This window comes from Plectropomus leopardus, chromosome 23 (genome assembly GCF_026936395.1).
Source record: "Plectropomus leopardus strain MGB_pleo_1.0 chromosome 23, ASM2693639v1, whole genome shotgun sequence".
Classification (NCBI taxonomy): domain Eukaryota; kingdom Metazoa; phylum Chordata; class Actinopteri; order Perciformes; family Serranidae; genus Plectropomus; species Plectropomus leopardus.
Genome location: NC_142198.1, coordinates 2,497,797 through 2,513,960, shown reverse-complemented (window position 1 = coordinate 2,513,960; position 16,164 = coordinate 2,497,797). Strand labels below are relative to the sequence as shown.

At 39.3% G+C, this 16,164-nt stretch overlaps 1 protein-coding gene across 2 annotated transcripts in view; it reads right to left on the bottom strand.

Annotated features, from left to right (window-relative positions):
- focad (focadhesin) overlaps positions 1–16,164 on the bottom strand; it is a 67,195-nt gene that overhangs the window by 2,034 nt on the left and 48,997 nt on the right. For both annotated transcript variants that reach the window (XM_088074005.1, XM_088074006.1), the window contains exons 28-43: positions 15,633–15,722; positions 15,212–15,359; positions 14,041–14,160; positions 12,778–12,900; positions 11,835–11,912; positions 10,840–10,911; positions 9,464–9,566; positions 9,161–9,241; positions 8,867–8,995; positions 8,667–8,782; positions 6,463–6,723; positions 3,366–3,455; positions 3,092–3,269; positions 1,926–2,023; positions 640–891; positions 398–473 (exon numbers count right to left, since the gene is read on the bottom strand). In XM_088074005.1, coding sequence (XP_087930131.1) covers positions 398–473; positions 640–891; positions 1,926–2,023; positions 3,092–3,269; positions 3,366–3,455; positions 6,463–6,723; positions 8,667–8,782; positions 8,867–8,995; positions 9,161–9,241; positions 9,464–9,566; positions 10,840–10,911; positions 11,835–11,912; positions 12,778–12,900; positions 14,041–14,160; positions 15,212–15,359; positions 15,633–15,722 — 2,015 coding nt within the window. The remainder of the gene's footprint in view (positions 1–397; positions 474–639; positions 892–1,925; positions 2,024–3,091; positions 3,270–3,365; positions 3,456–6,462; positions 6,724–8,666; positions 8,783–8,866; positions 8,996–9,160; positions 9,242–9,463; positions 9,567–10,839; positions 10,912–11,834; positions 11,913–12,777; positions 12,901–14,040; positions 14,161–15,211; positions 15,360–15,632; positions 15,723–16,164) is intronic.

The following is a 16,164-nucleotide window of genomic DNA, read 5'->3' as shown; positions in this document are numbered from 1 at the left end:
TCAGCTGTTCTTAATTTGAGCAGAAAATAGTTTTACTCCCAGTTTTGTTGTTTTCACTGCTAAACTCTAACAGGTGTTTTTGCCACTCAGTCTGACTGAGGGGGGCGTGTTCTGAGGGGGAAATGACGTCAACACATACCCTCTATATCTTGATCATACTATATCCACCGCTCTTAGTACATCCATAGTCTTAATCCACAGCCCTGTGTAAAGCTTCACAGACTGTAACTGAGGTCAATCTCAACATCACTGTTAGTCTCTGAGTGCGGGAGAGAGAAAAGACTTCAAACACTGTCTGAGTATGGGAACAGCACTTAATGACATCACGTTACCTGGACAGACTTTTATGAGGATAGAGAAGCGTGAGGTAAAATTTTATCCTGAGTCATTTCTTTACCTTTGGCTGTGCTCATGGTCGAGGCTGACAGACTCTGCTTAGGACCCTCTGTGATGCTGAAAAGCCAGTCTATGAACTGACACACACACACACACACACACACACACACACACACACACACACACACACACACACACACACACACACACACACACACAGAGGTTGTCATCATCTTGTTCCTCTCTAAACCAAACTCAACAGTTATTTCTAAAAGTAAACGTGAGTCTGTGAGCCACACTGACCTTGTCTCTTTGGCTGCTCCATGGTTGTTTGTCCAGCAGCAGGCTCAGGCTGTGGGGCATTCCCAGCAGGCACTGCGGCAGGGCACGCTCAGTGAATGACTCCTCTCCATACAGACTGTGTCGCAGAGTTTGGGGCTTGGAGTCAGGTTGCCATGGGAACCACTGGGTTCTGATGCCAAGGAGGAGCGGCATGAAGTGGTCGCCCCAGGAAACTACAGCAGCAGCAAACACCTGGAACAGGAAGTCTGTGGCCTGCACACAAAATAAAGCAAATCTGTGTCAGAATATTAAATACTGTGTGTGGAGTTTCACCAGGTTTCAAGAACTTTACACACTCAACACTTAACTGTGATAAACGTTCATTTATCATCACAACATTTATTATAACTTAAAAGTAGTAAAGTTGGCACATGTGAGGAAGAGTCAGCATGGTTAGTTACACATCAGTATCCATCTACAGCTCCACTTTACCAACAAACAACTTCAGTTTTTCATTTTTAATGAAAACGAAGTAATAAAAATTAGGCAGCTAGTGCTGGGTGCTGATTCAATATACCGGTAATCATTTTCAAGCTTCAACATAATATGGTGATATATTGAAATCTACCCATCTCTCTGTCTTTGTCTCTCTCTATATATACATATATCTGTATCTATATATACTGTATATATACATATATGTAATGTGATACACTGAACAAGGTTTATATTTAAGATAAAGATCTCAGATGTTTTTATGCACTGAATAGATGGAATTTTCTCATATTTAATGCATCAAACTGAACATTAAAGAGTGCTTTTATTGTAACCATCCCAGGTCACCTTTGTAGTAATGATGCTGTTTAATCAGCCACGCCTGTCAGGTGGATGGACTATCCTAGAAAAGGAAAGGCGCTCACTAACATGGATTAAACAAATCTGCATTCAAAATTTGTAAGAAATATAGAGTTAGTGTAGTTAGAGTTAGTAGTGTATATGAAAAGTACTAGATATTTAACTTAACCTTTTAAAAATGGGAGCCAAACAAAAGTGTTGTGCTTAAATTTTTTATCAGTATATAAATGACAGAAAAAAAGGAATAGAATTATAGGTCCCCTTTAAGTGTAAAACCTGTTTGCACACATCCAACTAATTTCGGTGGACACGCCCAGCAAGCCTGGAGCTGCGTTCCAAAGCAGCTCTGAAATGACAGCTATTCTAAACTCTCACCTCATCTGTGGCATGTGACAACAAAACACTGACGGCTCCACAAATACAGCGCAGTTTGCCAGTGGCCAGAAACCTACCAGTCTAGTGTCTCCACATGAGACGGAAGTTGCTCCATAGGCAACATTTCGGATGTGTCCCATCAGCTCCAGGAGCCACTCCATTCGTTTCAAAACACCTAGGACAAAAACAACCCATCTCAACACGTGGACTCACTCACACTTAAATCAGCAGACTGTGACACACATGGAATGTACTGCATGCGAGGGAAAAACACAAAGAAGCATTAACATGAGGCAAACTACAGTATATGTTAACTTGCCAATAAACGGATCATTAAAACCATTCTGTGTGGAATTTGGAAATACACTTTGGTGACACAAGTAGCTGCAGTGGAATAAGCCAAAGTTTTTATTTATGATAGCTTAAAGCAGGGATACTCAACTTACTTTGCTTGGGGGGGCACTTTTGCAAAATGACAGGAGACCAGGGGCCAGTCACAGCAACCCTAATACATGTTTTTAGGATTTGGGGACATTTCTAGGATTTTAGAATGTTTTGGGGGATTTTAAGACATTTCTAGCAATTTTAGAACATTTCAAGGATTTTAGCATGTTTTTAAAATTTTAGGAAATTTCTAAGATTTTGAGATGTTTCTAGGATTTGGAGAAATATCTAGATGTGTACGACAATTCAAGGATTTCAGCTCCTTTGTAGGATTTTAGGAAATTTCTATGATTTTGGGACATGTTTATAATTTTAGGATATTATCAGGATTTTAAGACATTTTCAGGGATTTATGACTTTATATTTTTGGGACATACTAGAATTTTAGGATAATAGGATAATTTTAGGATTTTAGGATGTTTAATTTTTATATTCATTGTCTTTCGGGGGGTGCAGGGGATCCTCTACTAGCACTTTTTTGATAAATAAGCTTTTCATGCAATTTTATGCACTCTGGCCTCCTACACCTCATGTATACTAAAAGTACAAAAACAATTCCCCATGTTCATTTTTATTGTTAATTAGAAAATGGTTGGGGGGCACCTGCCACCCTGTCAAGGGCCAGATTTGGCCCATGGGTCGGCGGTTGAGGATCACTGGCTTAAAGGATAGTTTTTTTCTTGCACAGAATTTATTTGCAACTAGATTTTCATCAGTGCATCATCACTTTTCCTTTAATTATGTAAATGCAGCAGAAAAGGCTTTCTCGCTTCAATAGCTGGCTCGCTTGTGGCCTGACCTGTGTTGGGGTTGGTGACCAGGCGACACTGGTAAAAAGACTGCAGGAGGAGCCAGCCGACTCTGCGGCTCTGCCAACCACGAAGTACACCAGCGATGATGTCATTGAGACCCAGGAGGGGAACTCTGCCCTGGGAGGTCAAGTAAGCCAGGGCAAAGCAGGTCTTCTCCATCTGAGTCTAAACAGTACAGAGTACACAGCTTTACTTACTTTACCTGTAGCTGTTTAAAACCACTATGTGTAGAATTAATTTTGATTAAAATTAATTTTGTACCTCTGTGACTCGTGCGATCCGGTCAATCTCTGCGTCAGACATCTCAGACAGACACTTGATGATTCCCACATACAAATCCACCTCATTATCCTGAAACAAATTAATTTCTCATCAGCAGGAAACCATTATGGTGACAGGAGGATACTGTTGGTGAATGACCTGGTACATTGGTTCCCAACTGGTTCATTAACAAGGTCCAGAATCCTTCTCAGTTATCGGTTTAAGGTCCACCCATTACAAATGACCACATATTTAATTATATTTCATAAAAAGTAAAGGTGTTTGCTTACAACTTAAAGATATAAAAAATACTGCAAGAATAAACAGAAACGTAATTTCAGAACTCTGTGTGGTAAATTCACTGTACTTCCCGATAAAGTGAATGTTTTTTGTTAAAAAACTTGACACGTTCTCAAGTTACTTCCAGTATATTCAGAGAAGACCTTCAACCCAATTTTGGACCATGATCCACCAGTTGAAAACCACTGGTTTAGTACAACTGCAGCTCATTACCATTACTAAAACAAACCATGTTTATAATTTTAAAATGTTAACTGCATGTGAGGTGTTGTACAGCAGTTGCATTTTAAAGCAGTTAAAGTGTCTGTTGAAGTATAACAAGCTTAAAGAAGTTGAAATGTTCTCACGTTAAGACCTGTAGGCAGTTAAATAGCTCCTCAGCAAACACTGAACTTAGTCAAAATGTCAAAAGGTAAAAGCTGAAGGCAGAAAAACTATCGACCGAAGAGTTAAAGCCGCTGGAATGTCAGCAAATATCTGGGCTAAAGAAGTTGAAATATCTGTTGACAGGTAAATACTATCTTCATTAAAAATGAATGCCTTTGGTGAATGTAGTTCAGCTGTCAGTTAAGGTTTAGGAGATGAAAGCAGGTGAAGCTGTAGTGCCAGATAATTGCATAAGCATTGTAAGAAGTTAAAGTGTTACAGTATCAGCAGTTGAAATGTCAGTTTCAGTGTTCAAACGGTCAGTTGAAGAGAAACTAACTTGTGTCAGTGAATGTGTAGAAGCTCAACAATGGGACTTGCCAACTGTTGAAGCAAAAGTACTAGACGTAGTTGAGGGGTGAACATTGTTAGTATGTAAACAGTGATAGTACATCCTTGCAAGACTAACAGTGTTTTCACACTGAAAGCAAAGTGAGCTTCTCACACGCTGCATTTACATACAAAGTCAATGGAAAGATGCGAATAGACACAAATGCATGTGATGTTAGACGTATGATGCAGACACGTGAAATTTGTGCAATCTGTGCAATTTTCAGAAATGTTTAAAGATTTCAACTTGGCAAGAAATTTGTGTGGTACTGTGTCGCGAAAGCCTATCAGCATTGAGATTTGGTTGAGATTTTCTTGAGGTAACGGAGAATCTGAAATGCCTGTTGCCACCAAAATCTCTACCACTCAACATCAGTAGGGAGGGATGGATGGACAGATGGATGGACGGATGGATGGGTGGATAGATTGATGAATGGACGGAAGGCCAACGGATGGGAGGATGGAAAGATGGATGGGTTGAAGAACAAACAGATGAAGGGATGAACAGACAGATGGTAGATGGACGGATGTATTTAAGAGTGGAATGACAGATGGACGGACAGACGATGGTTGGGTGGGTGGATGGGAAGATGGATGGTTAGAAGGGTTGAACGACAGACGGATGGATGGAGCCATCTGGTGAAAGATACAGAAGTATCCGCTGCTGTACCACCAGACTACAGAGCAGTTTCGGCCCCAGGCTAAGAAACTCCTCAACTCCTCCTTCAACTCCAAAAGATTTAGAAAGACCAAAGAGAAATGACTAATACATCTACCTTGAACCTTGTATGGAAGGATTGTAGGGTGAAAGGACAGACAGAGGGACATATGGATGGATGGATGGAACGGTGGATGGATGGATGGACAACAGATGAACACATGGATGGGTAGATGGATGGATGGAAGAGTTGAAGGACAGAGGGACAGACGCACGGACAGACAGTTAGATGGATGGGCGGATGGATTGTTAGAACACTGAAAGGACACACAGATGGACAGACGGATGGATGAATAAACGATCTGAGGAAAGATACAGAAGTATCTGCTGCCGTACCACCAGACTACAGAGCAGCTGCGTTCTCCAGGCTGAGACTCCTCAACTCCTCCTTCAACTCCACAAGATTTAGAAGGACCAAGGAGACATGACTAATACATCTACCTTGTACCTTGTATGGAGAAATGGAAGGATGAAAGAATGGACTGAGGAACGGACAGAGGGATGGAGGGTGAGAGGACAAACAGTCGGACAGAGGGAGGGAGGGAGGAATGGATGGATAGAGTGATGGATGGATGGACAAATGAACGGAGGAAGGTATGGATGGATGGATGGATGGACAGACGGATGGATGGACGGATGGATAAACATGCTTAACTGATCCCAAGCTGGTTAAGTCTTTTGTTAGAGCAGCAGGTTATTAAGACACTGCACAGAAGCAGTAAAAACACAGTGACACATGTATCACATATCACACTAGAAGAGGCTTAAGGCTTGAGACATGAATTAGCTATTTTGTTGACTTGCTTATTAGTAAAATGTTCTGAGTACTTTAAGTTTGTCTTTAACGTGGAAGGTAAACAGGAGGAGTGAGGTGGCTCTTGTGAAGACAATCAGGACTGATGTTGTGCTGGTTCAAACTAGTTCAGAACACACAGCCTCCAAGTTTTCCATTTTCAAATCACTTCACTCCAGCTATCAGCTGTACCTTACTGCAAACTGACCTGCTTGTTAGTCTTTCCACAGTTAGTTAGCACAACTGTAATTACAGTTGATAAGAATGAATATTCACCAGCTGTGAAAAACTTTAAAATAGACTCCAGTGGCCAAACCCACACGACTAACATGAGGCAAAAAATCCTTCTCATTAGGTTTGAAAACAGCATGAGATGAGAATATCAGTAGATCTGTAAAGCTTGAAGCGATTTCAGTTGAAGCTAAAAGGTAGTTGAAGTGTCAGCTGGTGTGTGAACAGTGACGGCAGTTCAAATGTCAGCTATAGAACAGAAGTGGAATGTGGTGTCAGTGAGTGGTTTCTGGGAGTACCTGGATGTGGTTGGGCAGCAGGGTGAAGATCTTGTCGGTGGTGGAGCAGAGGATGCTCCAGCAGTTGTTGGGGGGGTTTGGCAGAGCCATGGCCTGAGCGAGGCCCTGCAGCAGAGAGCGGCACAGGGACAGACGCTGGGGTCGCAGCTCTTCCTGGAACTGCTGCAGGCCCAGACTTTCCATGTACACCTGGAGCTTGTCCTCGGCGACATGTTTCATCCACAGGCCCAGGCTCTCATACAGGTGAGCCCGAGTCTGGAGCTGGAAGACAAATACTCCGCTCATTTTTCACTGTATTACAACCTGAGTACTTTAACTACTGACTTACTTGTATTTGTAGAGCTGGGTAAAAAAACTATCCAAAACTGAGGTCAAACATCTTGTTTTCTTGGCTTTGTTGTACATTGACCGATGTACCACAAAGAAGGGAAAAAAGGAAAAAAGAAAGAATAATAAAAACTAAAATAAAATAATAATAATAATAATAATAATGAAGGAAGGTACATACCAGAATAATTAGAAGACAACAAATGGAGAAGGTTCAAATATATTCAAAAGCAACACACTCTAAATACCTATTAAGACAATGATCAAGAAAGATAAATGCTAACAGAGAATAATGATGTCAACACTGAAAAAATCTGAAAATATAGACACACGTATACCTAAAGAAAGGGGACCATGTGTATAAAATTATTTAGGTCAGGAAACACCATAGCCTTTTATTGTGTTCCATCATAAACAAGCCTTTATAATAAAGCTTTAAAAGAAGAGTGCCTTGGTTTAGTCCCCCTTTTTTTCATTTATCTTCATTTTTTCACCAAAGAGCACCTTCTTATTGCTTTAATGCTTCACCTGCCTATACAACGACAAAGCCCTCCTACTTTGTCTCCATCTTGTTTTCTTATTTTTTTCTTAAATTAAAATTTGTATATTATAGGGCTGAGTCCCTGCAGCAGCCGGGGTTCCATTCGGATCGGCAGCCCTTTGCTGCGTGTCCCCCTCCCCTTCTGTCTCCCAACCTTCCCATCTAATACAGACAACATGTACTGTACGCGCAGCAAATGTCACAAAAGCATATGTCATTAGAGTTATGAATTTGAAGCCTAAAATATATTTACAATGTATACATAAATATATTATTGATATTTATTCAAGTTGGGTTGTATTTATAGAGGGATCAGCACTTTTAAATTTTCAAACATCTATTTATCAATTTTATAGAACAGTATGAGAATTAAAAAAAAAAATGGCAACAGTAAATGCACAAACAACAAAAAAATAGCCAAAAAACAAGAACTGCTTGAGCAGAGAAAGACAAATCAAACAGAAAAAGAGAAAAAACAAGACATTGGTGGTAAAACAGAGCAGAAATAAAAAGATACATATGTTATCATAGGAGGTTATTGGCATAGGACAAACTGACACAGTTTACCTGTTCAACCATTAAATATTCAATTCAGTTTTCCAGTTATATACATGGTGAAAGCAGAGTTTTGCTCTCATGCAGCACAAACCTGGAATAACCTCCCAGATGATGTTCAACAGCCCTGACTCTGACCACTTTTAGGTCAAAGCTAAAAACATTCCTTTTTTCACACTTCCTACTCCACCACCCACTAATGACTACAAACTTATTTTAAACTTGATTTTAAATCATTTATATTATCTTTTTATCTTTGCACCTCTCGTCTGCACTTAAACTATTTTTTTGGTGTTTATTTAAATTTAAAAAAAATAATTTTACCTTTTATATCTTATCTCTTTACTCTTTTATTGTAAATCTTTATCGTTTGTTTTTATATGTAATTGCTCTGTAAAGCACTTTTGCTTGTATAAAATATGCTATAAAATGTGAATAGACTGTACAGTGCTTTGGCATTCACACACTGGTGGCCGAAGCTACCTCAAATTGTGCCACCTGCTATTCAGTAACCATTAACAGGCACTCACACTCCGACTACGCAGCATCAGAGCAATTTGGGGTTCAGTATCTTGCCCAAGGATACTTTGACATGTTGGCTGGAGGAGCTGGGGATCAGACCGCTGACCCTCTGATTAATGGACGAGCCGCTCTACCTCTGAGCCACAGCTGCCTATACTAACAAAGCTGCCTTGCCTTGATTTTTAATGCTGTGGACACATTTTGTTAACTACTCAGAAAGCATCGATACAGCCCCAAACCTTACATGAGAGGAACTTACACTGAGACTGTGCACAAGTGGCGGTGACATCCAGGAGCCCAAGAAGAGAGAGGCGCTCTGAGAGGACTGAGCCTGACTCGCTGCCAGCACCACACACTGATGCTGCACATCCTCCCCTGTTAGAGAGACAAGCTGTTGAACTTGATGCTGGGACTCTGCAAGCCTCCAGGTACAAAGACACAAATGTGGGAGGTCCTTACCAAAGCTGAGCCTCATCAGAGGAGACAAGACAGCGCTCCAGTTGATGGGAGGGTACTGGAAACTCGCTCCCACTGATGCCAGTGGGGTCAGAGCGGTCTTTACCAGGGCTGGAGGAGCAAATTCTGGACCTGGATCCACAGGGAGAGAATAATCCCAAAGCAAAAGTGCCTTTATGTTCCTATTTGAGGTATATTACTGAAAATAAAGTTCTAAACTGTGCCTCATCAGATGAATTAAAGGCAAGATGAGATATAAAAACTGATCTGGGCTTTAACTAAAACAGTAACACACACCTTTTTTTCCAGCCTCTGTGATGAAGTCAACAATGGATCTGATGACGCTTTTGTCTGACAGGTAACTGAAATCCTGAGGAACTGAGGAGAGGACATGGAGAGAAATGAACAGACAGACGGATTATGCCAAACAGCATGTCACTAGGTGGGTTTCCATTACAGATTTGCACAAAACTTAAGTGATATTTTCAAAATGTCGATAAAACACAATTGCGAGATGACTGTGTTAGCACTGAGTGATGTTCTGCGTCTTCCTCTGGTGATAACATTCCAGTGTGGCTCAGTGGGAGCTGCTGCTCCTACCTGCTGTGTGACTGTGACTGGTGGACATGTGGGCCAAATGTAGATGACCAATCAGACAAGCACTGTTGGACTGCAGACCAATGGCTCCTGAGAATGTAATGATCTGCAAAAAAAACATAAATAAAGCGTGTGTACACTGCGAAGGACAGATCAGTGTAAATAGAACTATTAAAACAGTCTCAAATGTACTCTGCAAATGTCATGTTTGCTGTGTTCATGTGATGTCAGAGGGTCGTACTTTCCGAGTTGGGAAGTTTTTCTTTCAACTTGGTTGTATTTATGAGCTTTGAGGTGATAAAGTGAGAACATGGAAGCTACGAAGAAGACGGGTTACAATTTAATGCTAAGAGCATTTAAACAAGAGGCTGATAGCTTCCACTTTATTTACATTTTTATATATTACATTTTTTATATATATTTGATTTTTATACTTAATTTATGTCACACTACATGGACAGCAGTTAACATTTATACCATATTACATATTGAATATGTTAACTAACAATAAAAAAAAAGGTCACCTATTAACAGGCATGCAGGGTATAAGACTGTGATCTACCTCCCAGCAGGTGTTAAGATGTCATATTTAACCCTGATGGGAGAGACTGCAGAACACACTGACAGAGAGTGACGGACAGCTGATCAGCTGTGTCTGACCACCGTTACATTCACAGACGCTCACTAATGGTATGTGTGGCTTTAATATGTGCATAGAAACAGCTTCTTTCTCCATGATGCACCTCTGAGCAAACACATTTCCTTATATGGTGAAATGGGAGTGTGGCAGTGTGCTGATCGCAGACAGAGGGCACCAACATAATGCACCAGGACAGAACAATGTCAGCCGGTGTGAATGGGTCAGAAATCCAATGATGATTTTGCGAGTGCACTTATTTTATGCTGAGAGTAAGAACATTGTTACAACACAGTAAATGAGGCCCAATGACTTTTGCTCGCCATGTTTATGCATTTATGACGTCAAGTTGTCAACTTACAAAATAATGTTGTTATCAGTGTTGGTATACTCACACGCTTTATAATTCAAAGTTTGCTTGCAACAGCTAACAGATGCAGATACTAAAATGTGCAACTACTACCAGTAAATGATAGTTACTAGGAACAAAATAACTAAATATACATTTTTTTCCCATCAATTCTTGACACTGTTCCCATGATTTCCACCATTTCTGCTGCCCTGTAACATCACGGAAATGTCACAACTCGGCAACTCAGGTATCATCAAAATTTCCCAATTTCCTACTAGTAATTTTAAAAAAACTTTATTTCTGAGGAGGATGTGAAGGCAGCATTAGTATATTACAATATCTTAACAGCAAGCAAAGATGCTTCATTTAGTAAAACAATACTCAGCATACCTGTGTGATGGCTCTGATGACCTCATTGAGCCTGCTCTGCTGCTGCGAGGAGAGCTCCACCTCTCTGGTTTGCTGTATCACAAGACAAAAAACTCAGTGAGACTTACTATGACATCACAACACTTATGGCTTCATCAAAGAAAAAAAAGCATTACTGGAAATAGAAAAACTTCCCTTCGACATTTGAAATTTGGCAACGTTCACATAACAAGCACAATAACCTACTACCAGGAAATACTTAAAAATTGTTCAACGATGGAGTGGAGGCTTATAATTTAAGGGAAAAAATATTATTAACATTATTTCAGAACTTACATATATTGGTGCAGTTTGAATGTGGAGCACAGTTCTCCCAGCTCAAAACACTTATCAAAATCCACCTGTTCCAAACTGCTTTAATGTCCAGTTAGAGATGTATAAACTGTAATGTTGTGTGAATTTTATTATGTAGTTTATTTTTTGATCTTTCTTAACTTTTGTAAAGTGTCTGGGTTTCCTGAAAAGCACTCTGTAAATAAAATTTATTCACATTATTATGAAAATAAAGTCTAAAAACATGATTTTCATGAGGTACAGGGATGAAGAAGGGGTTTGACGATCACCAACTGTTTAAAGAGGTTACTATTTATTTATTTGGTTGCTAAATATTTAATTTTTCCTAGTTTATCTTCCTCCTTTTTCAATAAATAATAATGAAAAATTAAAGATTGTAAAATTAGAAATATGAAAATGAAACATTTTTGTCATATTTGCAAAAAAACTACTGACTGAAGCTTTCATAATATAAATGGGCATGTTTTTGTTTTATGATACATTCTTCAAATGGACTTTTTTTTATTGTGGAACATTTCTATATGGTTCTTTCTCTGTGACTGTTTTGGACTAAAGAGCATTCAGTAACTCTTTGGCCGAGCCTCTGTGGACATTCTGTACTGTTTACCTCAGAAACCGAAACAAACATTTCAGTGATTCCAGCAGATAAACTGGTTCCTTACTTGAAAGAGGTAACTCTCAGATCCGACTAAAGCCACCAGACCGTTTGCAGCAGCCAGCCGCTGCATGGTGGGACAACCCTGAAACACACAGACAGATCCTCTACTCAACATTTACCAGACTGGAAAAAAACGCATTTTACAGCAGCCTGGTATCACCACAATTTAACTCTTTGAAACCTGGATCAACATTACTTTTCTTGTGCTTTGCTTGGTTAGACACCCTTCACAATTATTTTAACATTTGAACAACTCTAACCATTGATTTCTTCTTAAAACACATGGCAAGAAATATCCTGCAAATTACAAGATTTACAGTATCATTATTCATTTTTTTAAGATTTAAGATTTTGTTTCAGGTCATATCAATGTTTGTATTTTCTTTTAAATAAATAATTTATTTAATGCAAATAATGTATTTATTTAAAATTTTGTTACACACACACACACACACACACACACACACACACACACACACACACACACACACACACACACATACGCGTCACTCTCTCTACAGGAAAGGTTATCAGCATTGGCCTTTCACACTATGTAACAATTGGCGTACTAGTCTGTATTTACAAAACATTGCAATCAACCTTTTGGCGTGCAGGGAACACATATGTATCTATTATTTGTTCACTCTTGTGGTCTTTTGGAAACAGTCCTACAATTTAAAAAAAAAAGCTCATTGGAATGTTTTTGGAGATAGTCTTAGCTTTAGCTTTTTACAATTTTCTTGCTAATTTTTCGGGTCTTCTTAAGCTGCTAGTTCTGTCTTAACATGCTTTTTTGTTTTTTAAAAAAACATCAAGCCAATTTGCTTGAGTTTCAAAAGGTTAAGCTCGTACATTATTCAATATCTGTTCTTCTTGTGAATTCTGTGAAATGTTTTATAAAAACAGTATGTAACACAGCTGTAAATAGGAACATGTGGATGAAGTACCTCGGCCAGTAAAATTTTGATCCAAGCTGCCAGCAGACGAGGATGGATGTCCTCCGCTTTACCGTGGCCGGACATGGACAGGCCATGGACCACCAACCCTAGAGCCAGGGAGAAACCTGGAGTCTGCCAGAAACATTACAGAAGCAAAGAAAACTGGAGTTAGACTACAGTACAATTTAGAATTATGCTGGCCCCAAATATTTACTTACAAAATACATCAGTAGCTGTCTAGAGCAACATGTGACCCCAACCAGGAAAGGCTTGGCCCTGTTTAAACCTGGTATAAACCCTCTGAAACCAGGATTGACGTCAGATTTCCTGTGATATGTTCAGATGCCTTTACACACTATTTGATGCTTTAAAACATCAGCAACTTGGTTTTACTTTTCTCAGTATTATGTTGAAAAAAGGCAATGACCAACTTGGCAAGAAATGTCCCACAAATTGCAAAGAAATTAGCAAAATGTAACAAGAAAATTACCTACAAAAATAATATCTTTAAAAAAGGGGAGAGGATTATTAGAAAATCACCCAAAAAATAGGAATCAATATCCTGAAAACAATATATTTTAATAATTTTATATTTAAAATAATCTTAAAGAAAAAACAAAACTAAAACATTTTTAAAGTTTCAGCACTATTTCAGTTTTTTGTTATTTTTATTTATTTATTTATTTTTTCAGGTAATTTTCTTGTAATCTTTTTTGCTAACCTCTGGGCCATGTTTAACGAAGTTCATTGTTGTCTTCTCATCATGTTTTTGAAAGCAATTACACCATTTTGTTCAGGTTTTTAAAGGTTAATATGTGTCTCAGGGATCCAATCAAAAGTTGACAAATCCAAATACAAGTGTAAACAACCACCAAGACACACTGTGATCGATCACTCAGTGCAAACTGTTAATATGTCCTGATGTGTCCCCGACAGGGTTTGTGAAATCAATATAGAATGTGGTGCTTGTCTAGGCGACAGCGCACTACTTGCCCTTTTTATGTGGAGTTGATCAAAGTGTTGCGTGACCGTCCATCATTTGGAGACGTGTTGAATTCAGCTGACTGCAGTGACATTTCCAGTTGTACAAACACAACTGCTGAAGGGACTAGGAAGCGCTTGGCGTACAGTATGTAATTCAAATCTCTAAGAAGCCTAATTCTTTATGTAAGTCATGAGAGATTTTCTGAGAAGTTGGTATGGCGACATCATTATCACTATGCATGAAGCGGCTGAAACCATCTCACTGACAAAGGAGTCTTTGCTGCTGACCTGTTGGCTCTCCTCAGTCATTGAGCGCAGACTGCTCATCACCTCCTCAGCCTTGGCAGCATCTATGAGACCTCCGCTGAAGGCTGACACGCCCACACACGCCACAGAGTACGCCAACACCTGCATAGGTAGACATAACAAGACAGAAACATTCCTTTAAATACCATTCCACTATTACAAATCAATTTCTAAAAGAGGTTCAGTTTATTTGATCCATGCTATTTAGCCTCACCCTGTATGCTTTACATTTATTATCTACAGTCACTAGGTTTTAGTTACAGATTTGTGCAAAACGTATGCAATATCATTATTTCCAATCCAAGGCCACGTAGGCGCGTTATGGAGCCATAATGGAAAGGAAAGCCCCTCATATGTGGGAGCGGCCATGTGTGAGGGATTTCTGGGAGGTGACAGTCCATTCTAGTTTCCATTAATCCTGCAAAAAACTGCAAAATTTAAATCGCGAATATGAAATATGCCTAATGGAAACACTAAAAAAAAACAATTAAAAATTAAAAAAAAACAATTGCAAATGCAAAAAAAGTTTTCATGCTCGCATGAGGTGGTATTTCAGGTGATTTGAAAAAGCCATATATCACAAAACTGCAATGGAAACCCTAAATTATGTTTTATCGACATTTAAAAAATATTACTTTAGTTTTGTGCTAATCTGTAATGGAAACCCACCTACTGACATGTTTCCATTAGCAGCATTTTACATCAGCAATTTCAATTTGCATAATTCGAGGGTTAATGGAAACCTGCCTACAGTCAGTTCAGAAACCACATTTTCTGCATGTTTTAGAATAGATGTTGACTACTGTTGCCTCATTATAGCTGTAGAAACATTATGAGACACTAACATCAAAATCTCATATTTAGTGATGAGCAAGCATCCTATGCTATTACATTTCAGTGTAGCTCTGATATACTCTAAATGGCATTTTTTAATATTCAAGTAGTTATTAGGGCTTCAAAAAATATATATAATGAAATAGCAAAATTTAACCCAAAATGAAAAATATATTCCCCAGAACTGAGAGAAGGGACACTGCAAACTCTGTTCCTGTCAGTAACAGGTATACAGTATGAATGAACAGATTCCCCCAAAGAATGTCTGTAATATTTGTGAGAGCTCTGAATTTGTATCATGTTGTGTATGGCTATGTACCTCCTGCTGCATGCGTCCCAGCCCACTGCTGTCCTGCAGATTGGACAGCAGCTTGTCTAGTGTTTGGGTGACGTGGACATGTTGGTGTGTCTGTCCGCTGCTGCAGAGAGCTGCGAGCACAAGACCCAGACCCAATACACAGCCGGTGCTGAGAGAGAGAGCACAGAGGAGAGGTTCATGAGACCATGAGCTGGCATCAGTCAGCTCACTGCACTGTAAAGATGCACATTGTAGATTCTATTTTAGCAGGAAATTATATTTCAAAATAAGAGGGCATTGAAAATTCACTGCATTTAAAACTATTCTGACAATACTGACTCATGCTCACAAGCACTAATTGGAAACCATTAATATAAACCATACAGCATATTGTTATTCCACACTGGTTAGTACTTAACATGTCTAAGGACTCAGCACTGACTTGTATTCCAGGTCTGGATTGAAGGAGCAGCTTTGGAGAGCCTCCAGAGAACTGAGGAGGACATCTGTGTCCTTCTCAACAGAGACATCACTGGAGAACAGAGACAGACACACATGTGGATCAGCTCAACACTATAAGATGGCTTACAGCAGTGAAACTCAACTTATGGCCCAAGGGCCAAATCTGGCCCCTGATAGGGTGCCAGGTGGTCCCCCAACCATTTTATAATTAACAATAAAAATAAAATGATTCACACTGGGAATAGTTTTTGTACTTTTAGTATCCATAAGGTGCCAGAGTTATAAAACAGCATCAAAATAGAGCTTGTTGATCAAAAAAAGTGCCAGTGGAGGATCCCCCACACCCCCTGACAGAGGTCCTCACTAAGACCCTATTGTCCTGAAATCCCCAAAACATTCTCAAATCCAAAAAACACCCTAAAATCCTACAAGCATCCTAAATTTCCAGAGATGTCCAAAACTCCGAGCAATGTCCTAAAATCCTATATATTCCAGAAATGTCTTAAAAACAT